The following is a 12,456-nucleotide window of genomic DNA, read 5'->3' as shown; positions in this document are numbered from 1 at the left end:
TATATTCTTAAAATCTCAAAAAAAAAATGTATCTTCCATAGTTGTCTGAGAAAATACACTTTTGTTTAAATAGTTTGTTTTCAAAAAATATAATTTTATTTTATTTTTTTTTTATCATTTTTTTTAGTAATATACTTTGAACCTGAAGAATTCGTAAAGTTTTTACAATAACATTACCTTTTAAAATGATAATAACATGTTTTACTAATAACTATATTACCATTCAAAATTGTGGTTGAATGAAGGAAATTTTATTGTTAACCAATCCTTATATGCTTGTTTAATCTTATCACTTCGATCATTAGTATTCTGCATCTTTTTTTCCTTTATTTGATTCCACTCATCTTCTACTACATTTTGCCAATTAATAATTTTACCTTCTACTATTCTATCTTTAAGATCGCTTTTCCATTTACAAAACATTTGATTAACTTCATTCAGAGGAGCCTCATTTTGTGCCTGTACAATATCTAAAAGATCATTATATTCGCTAAGATTTTCTCTGTATTCTTCTGTTGATGCTGAAAGATACATTTCATAAGTTAACATTAATTTTAATTCAGAATCTTTAAATTTTTGCATTTTATTCAGTTCTTCCCACTCTTTTTCTACTTTTTGTATAAATTCATTCAACATATCTAATACTTCATCGGGGCTATCCTCCTCTTTATTTTGTGTTTTTATACAAATATCATCTTCTCTATTGTTTTCTGCTAATATCCTTACGTATCTTCTTTCTAATACTAACCTCAGATTTTCTTTATGGAGCATATCATGCATACACTATAGAATATTAAAAAAAAATCTATTAATAAAAACTATTTTTAAGTGAATTTTATTTTAATTTAAGTAAATATTATAGATAAATATAAAGTGAATATATTTATAAGTGTTAGTTTTTCGTTACGTGTAACAAAAGAAATAAAAGAGAAAAGAAATATATAATAAAATTTTTCGAAAACATCATATCCGTTTAATTTATTCTTTGTGATTATATATCTTTATTATTAGATAAGGATACAATATAATTTTATATATTTATATTAATGGATTATAAATTTTTGAAAAGTTTATTGATTGAAATATTGTAGTATGAATTATTTAATATTTATATTTCGTAATTGAAAAATAATTTTTTTAAGAAGAAAGTTATATTCTATTTGGGTTTTAATATTTTTTATGATGTCCTGGTTTTTTATGAAAAAATTAATGTTTTTAATTTTTTTAAAAGAAAATAATAATTATCTTCAGGTTTTAAATGAAAAAAAAAATTATTATAAAGAATCTTTATTTAAAATGTACCAAAGTTAATCTATATATACAAGGCTTCTATATGAATTAAATAAACATTAAAACAATTAAGGAAATATTAAATCTTTAATATTAAATGTAAATAATTATTTTTTTTTTCATTAACGTTTTTCTAAATAGAAAATATGTATATTCAAAAATTAAAAATACAAAGTATATTTTTATATATATAAGTTGTGGTCTATTCCTAAATATCACTTTTTTTTTTTATTTCTTTTAATATCACTTTTTACATGTATACACAGATGAAAAAAAAATTTGAATGCTAAACTACGTTGATTTTATTCAAATATATTTCTTAAAAAATTATATATAAGTAAAAATAATTATTTAAAATTATAAAATAAACTTTATTTTTAATTGATTAAATTATTTAAAGTAACATTTAATTAATTTATATTATTAGTTTTTTTATAACACCTATATGTATATTATTACTATGGTTATACAGAAACCTATGCACGGTTATTCTTTTTTAGTAGAGTGCATTATTGAAACTCATTTTTGAAAATTAAAATTTGATTTTTTTATCTTAAAATTAATTTTATATAATTTATTTCATATAATATTAATTATATATTCTGCTAATATATTTTTCAATATATATTTTTATTAGAGAAAAAAAGATGTGAATACTTAATTTTTCTTAATGTGTTTAGATAAAAATATATGAAATGTGTATTGTGGTTTAATGAAATTTCTATTTCAGTTTCAAATTTATAAAAATTGTTTTTCTAGGTAAATAAATCTGAAAATTGTGCATGTAAGATAAAAATAATGAATATATGATGTTCTTTATAAATTTATGTATTTAATTTAAAAAAGAAGAAATTGGATAAATTGTGAAATTTGAATATGTTAATTATAAAACAAATTAAAAGTAAATGAAGAAATTTTTAAGAAATCATTAAAAAGAATAAAAATATAAAAAGAAAATCATAATAAATTTATAAAAAAAAAAAAAAAAAATAAATATCAGAATAATACTTTTGTAAACCAATAAAAAAATATGAACTTAATTAGAGTATTTTAATATAAAAAAAAAAAATATATATATAGAATTTTAATGGTAAAAATAGAAAAAATATTCATTAATATGAAAAATTATAAATTGAGAAGTTATTTCACTAACTAAATAAAAAATACTTTTAGTTCTTTCTATATACTACTAATTTTTAGAAAAGAATTATTACAAAACGTGTTAATTTTATGCATACATAATTTTCCATTGTGATGTAGCAAAAAATGTTTCAATTTTATGATATTTCATAAACAATTTTTTCTAAAATTTTTTGATCTAATTTTTCTAGTATGAAATAATTGCAACGGTTTTGAAAAAATTTAGGTAAAATATTAAAGAAATAAATTAGTATATGTAATTTTTTTAATTCTTTTCAATTTATCATAATTGTAATTTATTTCATTTATACTGGATTATATAATTTTTATGAAAAGTGTTGAAAAGTTTATTTTTTGCATATCCAACAATTTTTGTATAATTTTAATAAATAAAAAACATTATGTGTCTTTTTAAATATATAATAGATTAAATTAGAACATATCCAGAAATTGTGTTAGCAAGGTATTTGGGAATACTCTTTAACTACCTAATATAAACAAATTATGCATACTTGAATATTTTCATTAAAAAAAATTAAATAAGAATTTTTTTTTCGAACAATATCACTCTTATATATTGTATAAATACTGTAAATATGATTTTTTTCTTGTATTATTAAGTGAGGAATTATTAGTAATAAGAAGAGATAAAAATTCGTTATTTATGAGAATCTTTGATAAAAAAATTAAATACGTATTGTATAATGTTTATGTATATTGAGTATTTAATTCTTAATTAAAAAAATTAAGGATTTTTATTAAACTATATAATGTTTTATAAGTTAATATAACAATAATAATAATAATAAAATATTATAACGTAATTTCCATTACAGAATTATAAATGTTGCATGAAATAAGCATATTATTTCATTTTATGTAATATAATTATATAAGGATTAGCTATATTATTAATCATAAAATAACATTATCAGCCCTTCTGAATTTTTAATAAGATGAAATAGAAGGTAACTGAAAGTTTATTTAAGCATGTAAAATATTTACAGAAATGAATAATTTAAAATAAATGCACTAAAATAGGTATATTTAGATAAATAAAATAAAAAAAAAAAAGTATGCATGTTTATTTATTTTTTTTCAACTCATTTTTAAAAAATTATTTTTTTTTGAAGGGAAATAATAAAATGATGTTTATGAGAATATGAAAATTTTGTGTAAGAAATTGATGAAAAAAATATAAATAATAAATATTTAATGTATTGGAAAATGACAAATACTTATTTAACGTAGAAATGATTTAAAATTTTTAAACATAAATAAATTAATTATTTATATTATTTTGTAGGAAAAAATTATATAAGAAGTAAATAATTATATATAATAAGTGAGGTGATAAATAAAATAATTAAAGATTTCTCTACATATTTTTTAATGATATGACTTTTTGATATATTATAAAAATGCTTAAATTTCCAATTAATAAGTAATTTATCTATAATAATTAATTTTACAATAAATGAATCTTGTATATATCACTCTACATGATCTTTATTAAATTTATTTTTAAGTATGCTATATAAGTACTTTAAAAACCTTATAATACAACAGATAAATAATGAGTAATAATCATATAATGGTATTATTGGTACATATGTCTGAAATAGTACCATTTCTAAAAAAAAAGAACAAGTTTATATGAAAGAATGGCATTTTAAAATATATATGGACACATAAAGAAGAAAATGACAGAAATAACTCACTCTTTATTTAAAAATAGGAAAACCTTACATTATATATACAGACTCTTTAGGTCATATTATAGGAGATTTGTAATATAAATAGCTGATAAGATTAATTCTTACAGATTTATTTATTTTATATTTAGGAAACTTGACCATATACAAAATAAATGAAGAAATATTGAAAGATAATTTTTTCAATCGTTACTATTTGTGAATATTTTTATTATTAAAGTACTAAAAGAACTTATCATTTTTATACTAGGAACTAGGTAGGTGAAAACAAAGTTTGTCTTAATTTAATCTTGAATTTTAGCATGTTGAAGAAGAAAAAACATGATAGGTTGTTGGATTACTATATTACTAGTTTATGATTTATAAAATAATCGTTAAAATACTTTTATAGTATGTTAAACAGTCAAATTAATCAAAAAAATGTTAGGAGAATTTAACATATTTTACCTATTATAACATTACTTATTATGGATAATTATATACATCATCTATAATTATGTTATATAATATAAAATAAGTAATTAATTTATTCTATATTTAAGATCTTTAAATTAGTATTATATTAAATAAATATTCAACATTTCTCAATACATTAAAAATTTATTACTATGTTTGTTTAATTTTTCATTTATTCTTAATTATCTAGATAAAAAAAAATGAATATTATTCATCAATATATATAATAAAAAAAATGTCATTATTCTTAAAAAAAAAAAAAATTTTTTTTTTCACACATATGTAATATTTATTTTTTTCTTTTTTAAATACACATACTTAAGTATATATTTCATTGTAAGAATTTTAGTATACTCCTTTTAACGTATGTATTCTCAAATACCTTAGATTTTCAACTAAACTTTCAGATATATTTTATTCCACAGTAATAAAAGTTCAAAAAATTAATAATGTTTATTATTGAATAGTTGAATTGGTATTCCTAGGTATATGGTAATAAGTTATATTAAAAGATATTAAAAATGAAAATAAATTTATATCATTCCTCTTTGCCGATACACTATAAAAGTTATTAAGGAATGTAAAATAAATTGACTTATAGAATGGATAGACATTTATTTTTATTTCCTATAAAAAGGATAATTATATATCTCAAAAAAATATAGGAACCATTTAAAGCAATAATTTAAAATAGTAAGTATGCAGAGTATTGTTAAGATGATGAAACGCTAAATAAAATATGAAGGAATTTTTATGGCCCAAATTATTTTGAATGTATTTAAGAATATGTCAAAAAATACCTATTTTTTCAAGTTATAAATAAAAATATCCTTGTACAAAAAATAAATAAAGTATCTTTAATTCAAACTTATGTGGTTTAACTTGATGCTGTAGGACCTACATTATGGAAAGGAGAGAAAAAATTTATGTACAATGAATCTAATAAACTCTTATATTTGATGTGAAATAATGTAAAAAATGAAATTCCTATAGTATTAGTTATGTTATCAAATATTAAAAGAAAGTCCGATCCCTTTTTAGATGGTGTTTGTTCAATAAATAGTATTACAGAAAATTTTTTTAATTGTAGTAAGAATAAATACAAAGCATATAATGTTTTATTTATGCATATGAAATAAGGAAATAAAGAAAGAGTATCAAAATGCATACACTTGAGTGTGCTAATTTTAAGCAATAAGTATAATGAAGTTCTTGCAATGAATTAAATGTTTTAGTATGTGAATGATCATTTTTTTATTTTTTTTTTATATAGTAATTTTTTTCGGGGTAAAAAATTAATTTTAGTATAATGTAACGTACGACAAAGTCATAAGGCTATGTAGGACATAGATTATATTTTATATATTAACTCAAGCTTAAAATAAATGATAAATTTTATATTAATTTATTGAATATTGAAAATATTATAAATATAATAAAATTTATTTTTAAAAATAAATAATTTTTATACTAAATTAAATGGTATAATTTTTAAATGATTAATTGTTATATACAATAATTAATATTATATTAAACAAAATAAATAGAAATTTCTCTATATGTTATTTATAAACTTAATTGTTCAAAGAATTATTAAAATCTCTGAATGAACAATTAATAAATCAATAATAAAAGTGTTTTAACTTACCTTTATTCAATTAAAATGTGTCAAGAGTTTCTATTCTATATTATAAAATAATTGAAAATAATATTATTTTGTATTGAAGAATATTACTAAGGAAATAATATGAAAAAAGATTCTTATAAATGTTTATTTTATAAACTTAAAATTAATTTTGAAGTTAAAAAGAAAAATTTTGAATAAATGGTGAATAATTTTGTGTTAATATATAACATGCTATATGATGAATAAAAAGAGACACCGTGTTTTTTTATGGAATTGGTAGAGTATTCTCTAGATTTTTAAGAATATTACCTTCAATAAAGGTTATTTACTTATGAAGTCACAAGAAAAAGATATATAACAATATAGTAATAGAAAAGTAAAAATTTCAATTAATAAAAATAAAGATACTAAATATGATGATATTGTATCTTTGATTTGTTATTTGGAATTATAGTAATTTTGGTAGAGTTGTGAAAAAATAAATTAATAAAGAGAATGCAGAGTGATTTCTACTAAATTTAATTACTATAAAAATATATTTCTGTCATAAGTAGATTTTATACATGTAGTTTACCTAAAAGGACATTTTTGTGATAAAGGAATTTATTTAATTTAATAAAAATTTATCCTTAAATTTATTAAAAATTATCATCGTTATTAAAATTTTTTGTTATATGTAAATAATCTTTTAAAAATAAATATAATTTTACGTTTGAATTATTAATAGTCTTCAAAAATAAATATAAAAAAATATAAAAAAAAATATAATTTCTTTTGTTTTTTCTTTAAGTTTGAATTTAATTTTTTGTTGTTCAAAGATAAATTAGATTAACATAATATTTTAGTTTCCCAAAAAAAAAAGAAAATTTTTTTTTAGTTATCTATTTTATTAAACAATGAGAATATGCAAGTATAACCTGTTAATTCTAATATGACTGCAATTTCATAAAATAATAATATCTTTTATTAACCAATATTACAAGTAGTATGGATATGAAATAAAATCAGATTAATCATTTTAGTAATAAAATTCTATATAAATTTTATTGCTCCTTTCTTAGTAGAGAGCTAAAACATTTAGTGAAATATTAAAGACTATATCTTCTTATATATAGATAAAGAAAATTAAATTTCTATTTCAAAAGCAAAACTATTATGTAATAACTTTAGAGAAATTTAGTATATTCAACAAAAGATTCTTTTATTAATTATTTTCTATTATGCAAAAAGATTTAAAACATAAATATTGTAAAGAGCATGAATAATAGGTTGTCTTTTTGATATATTATAGTTCAATATGCCTTTATATATTTTTTTTGTCTTTTAATTATTCAAGACAAAAAAAAGAACATTGTTTCTAGTGTAAATATTAAAATAATTTTTAGGTTTCGTTAATGAAGTGCAATTGAACTTTTATGATTTTATTCGAACGTTTGAATTAAGTCCTTTACTTTTTTAAAAATTTTAATAGAACATTTAAAAATATAAATTAGTGCATAATGAGCTTTTATTTTATACTAGTTTATTAAATTGTTATTTTGTTTATATATCTACATATAATAGAGAAGTATAATTTTAAAATAGTTTGTATTATATGCATATATAAATTTGTTTAATTTTAAAAAAAAAACTAAAAAAAAAAAAAAAAAATCATATACAAGCAATTTTTAAACCTACAAAAGTAAAATTATATAAAATTTTATTTTATTTTTGTTTAATTCTGAATTCATCACATAAAATTCTAGAACATAATTTGATAATTTAGTACTATTATGCATAATCTTTATAAACTTGTTTAATTAATACTTTACAAAAGTCTTGAAAATACAAATTAATAAGCCTATATTAGAATAAATTATGTAAGAGAATTTTATAAAATAATAAATATTTTTTTTTATCATTTGGTTTTTATTTTATGTAAAATTTATTTAAATTAATATTTTTTTTATGAAACACTTATAAAATGGATTTAATTCATATATTAATATTAATTTTAAAATCTATTAAATAAATAATTTTATAAAATACTTTAAACATTTTAATAAGTAAATTAACTTTTAAAAAATATGTTGGAATATCTCATAAAAAAAGAAATGGGTGAAAAGACAAAAATAATTTAATGTTAATGAATTCATTTGTTAATATTTTTATATTTATTGCTGTTATTTATAAAATTGCGTTTTAATTATATGTTATCTTCAATATTAATTTGACATATTTCTATTTCATTTGATTTCACATGTTTTCTTTAAAGTAATTTATTTGAGATATATTACTACTTATACTTTTCAGGGGTTCATATTTTTTTAGTTATATTAATTAGTTATGAAAGATTAAAAAAAAAAAACTTGAACAATAAAAATTAAAAATATATATTACATTTTACCTATGTATTTATTTCAAATTTTTATTTCATTAGTACAAATGTTTATAGGACAGTAAACTTATTCTGTTAACTTTTTTTTAAAAATAGTTTTGTATAGTAGTTAATAATAATATAAAATATAAAAAATATATAAATAATATTTATTTTTAAGTTATTTTCTTATAAAAATCTTAATATGATTAACAAATACTTATATTTTAGAATTTACCTTTTTAATAATATATATAATATGAGTTAATGATGTACGTGTATTAAAAATTGAATTATTAAAATAATCATATGAAATATTATGATTGTTATAATTATTTTAAATGCAATAAAGTTCTAAAAAGGAAAAAATAATAGAATTAGACTTAGGATATATAGAAAACACCTTTTTTTTCTTTAAAGAATGAAAAGGCAAAAAGGAATGATGTAAGTTATAATGTATTTAGGGGAGTAAAACAAAGATACAATGTCTTTTTTTAAAATCTATATATTAACCTTCTTACTTAACTTCGTATACATTTTATTGCAACATTCATTTTATTTTTAAATATCTACTAAAAGTTAAATTCAGCACAAAAAATCGTAGGAATTATTCGTTAATGTGCATTTTAGCTCATTGATATCGCATATTTATATATATTTTGAATTAATTTAAATTAGATTTAATTTTTCTGAGTTATTTTTATTAATAAAAATGTTTTTATATATATATGGAATATTAATTCCATAATTTCTATATTACATATCATATGCAATATGTTATAAAACTTTTAGAAAAAGATGAAAACATATATATTTATTAAAATGAAATAATATACGGTTCTAGATAATTTATTTCTGTTCCTTTAATATGAATTATATTGAACTGTGAAAATTAAAAAAGAAAATTTATTTTATAAATAAATGAATAATCAATGTTGTACTACCAATAAATAATATTATCAACTAATTTTTAATTGTATTAAGAAGTAAAATAAAATAAAGCTTTACTTGTATATGTAAAATATAAGAGGATTACATACATGTTAAATTGTATTAACTATAGTGTATGAATCCTAAAAATAAATGTGTATTTTTTAATTTTTTTTTTTGATATGTACATAAAAAGGAGAAATTATGAAAATATTTACATATGAATGACAATTCTTTTAACTTTTTTTAAGAAAATTTTACTTTTTGTGTTATTTATAATGTGTATTGTGAAAATGTAAAGTACTATGCAAAATAATATGTAGTATATATAAGGATTAAAGTAATAAATAACTGATGAAGTTGATATTAAATGATAAGTTATTAAAAGTGGTATGAATACATTAAATTTTGTTTTAGAAATTAAATGAATTTTGTGTTAAATTAAATGTTATTATTTTTTTAGTAATTAATTATTATTTATAATAATTAATATTGTGATAAGTAATGTAAGTAGAGATCTTTCTATATTTTCTTTATTGATGTGTTTGTTTAATGCCATAGGAAAGACAATACACACCCAGTTAATAAAATGGTATATCAAACTACACAAGAAGGACAGTTTTATTATATATTACAATCTTTCATTTTTAATATTTTAAAATAAAAGAATGCTGTTTGTTAATTTCATTTCTTTTCTAATTATATAATGAATAACAAAAAAATAAATCTTGAATTGCCTTCATTTAATAGAATACAAAAAATGTGAACATACGTGTATTTCTCAATTTGTATAAAATTACATTAAAGAATAGATTAACTTTTATTATTATTTTGATAAGTAACATTTACTTATTTTAATATTAATATTAATGTTATAATAACTTAAAATAATAATTTTAAAAATTTGAATAATCTACTACTTGTAAAATTAATAAATAATTTACATTCACCACAGATGTTTCTCTTATAAGATAGAGAATACTTTATTTTGTTTTGCATATAATGCATACATATAAATTGTGTAACAAAAAAGGATATATGGAATGTATATTGAACTAAAAAGAAAAAATTAAAAGAACATACATGAAGGAATTAAAAAATATAATATGAAGTTCTTTTAGATGAAAATACAAGGTACAAAAATATGTATTGTAAATAACTGTTAAATACGAATTTAAGATAAATTTGTTGAATTATTTATTTTTCTATTTTTAAATATATTCGCAATTAAATATAATAAAGTATTTTCATATAAAAAAAAAATTCCTTTTTTCTTTTTATTCTATTTATATTTATATCAATTTCACAATATCGAATGAAAATAAAAAATGAAAAGAAAAACAGAATAAATTTAAATTTTATAATAAAATTAACTAATTTAAAAAAAAAATAAACAATTCATAATTTTATTTGTCATAGAAATCACTTTTTTTTAACAATTAAATTTATATTTCTTTTTTTTATATGAAATAATAAATAATATTAATAATAATTTAAATTATGTAATTATTTTTCTTATTTATTCTCATAAAAAGCAAATGAACGTAGATGCCAAGTTTAAATTATTTAAATTATCTTAGCAGTTAATGATATAAATGTATTTCATTATTTCAAAATATTAACTAAAAAAAAACTTTAATTTTAAAAAATATAACAGTTAATTTTCTTCTTATATGTAATTGAAAATTTCGTATTTAAAAATTATGATTTTGTTTCACAGTAAAAGAACTATAAGTTTTTTCATTGTTTTATAAAATTAAAAAGATATATATGGATACATGCATATTTTAAAAGTAATTTTGCAAAGTGAATTTCTCTTTATGTAAAAAAAAAAAAAAAAAAAAAAAAAAAAATATAAACTAAAGAAAAAAGAATTGTTTACTTTTTTTTTTTTTATATTTATATAAAATAAAGTAATATTATAATTTTATAAATATAATTCAAAAATTTTAGATAATTTTATAAACTATGAACTATAAATCATTAATTTCTTTTACAGTATTTTTTCTTTTAGTTTTTCTTAATACAATAAAAGCAAATGAAGGAGGATCAAAAAACTTAGAGAATAGATTAAAGAAAAAACAATCTGAAGCAACAGAATCTCAGGAAGGAATAAAATGTATATATCTCTACGTACATATTTTTTATACATATTCGTCTAAAATAGAAGCAATTTATTACGCTTTGTATAACCATTTTTTAATTTTCTTTATTAAAAATGAAAAAAAAATTTTCATTTTTCTCATTTATGTCTTATTTTTTTTTTTTTTTTTTTGGTAGATGATTTAACGAACTTAAGTAAAGAAGATATTTACGATATACATATGAAACTTTTAAATGAAATTTACAGAAAGGATACAGAAATAAACGATTTGGACAAAAAAAGAAAGAAGTACAAAATAGCTACTATTACTTTAGGTACAACATTTGGTGTATTGTTATTACCTGCGGCAGCTTTGGCAGTGTTAAAAATAATTTTTAATATATTAGGGGCTGAATTATATGTACCTGTTTAATTTTATATAATAGAAATTTAAATAAAATAGAAATTACAAAATAGCTACTATTACATTAGGTACAACATTTGGTGTATTATTATTACCTGCAATAACTTTGACAGCATCAAAAATAAATTGTAGTATATATGGGTCTAAAGTAGTTTTTGGTATTTAATTTTATTCAATATAAATTTAAATAAAAAAAAGAAAAAATGCCATATGAATATTTTAATAAATTTTAAATATTTATGCAAAATTATGTGAATATTAAAATATGATTTTTTTTTTTGAGTTGAAATGTTGTTTTGAAAAATATTTTTATTAATATGTTTTTTTTATTAAAAACTAAGTGTTTTAGGTAATTTCTTTTTAATTTTACTAACGTCAGTATAATTATTTTTATTTATGATTTTACATGTTTAACTCTAAATACTGTAACTTTTT

At 17.5% G+C, this 12,456-nt stretch overlaps 1 protein-coding gene across 1 annotated transcript; it reads right to left on the bottom strand.

The window, feature by feature from the left end:
* Positions 1 to 216: 216 nt before the first annotated feature.
* Positions 217 to 967, bottom strand: PGAL8A_00475300 (Plasmodium exported protein, unknown function; the record flags this gene model as incomplete). Its single annotated transcript, XM_028673535.1, has 2 exons — positions 217 to 783; positions 908 to 967. 2 exons carry the CDS (start codon positions 965 to 967, stop codon positions 217 to 219), a joined length of 627 nt encoding a protein of 208 aa, XP_028529977.1.
* Positions 968 to 12,456: the final 11,489 nt, after the last annotated feature.

Source organism: Plasmodium gallinaceum, assembly GCF_900005855.1.
Source record: "Plasmodium gallinaceum strain 8A genome assembly, contig: PGAL8A_v1_141, whole genome shotgun sequence".
Classification (NCBI taxonomy): Eukaryota; Apicomplexa; class Aconoidasida; order Haemosporida; family Plasmodiidae; genus Plasmodium; species Plasmodium gallinaceum.
This window is presented reverse-complemented; position numbering and strand designations above follow the sequence as displayed.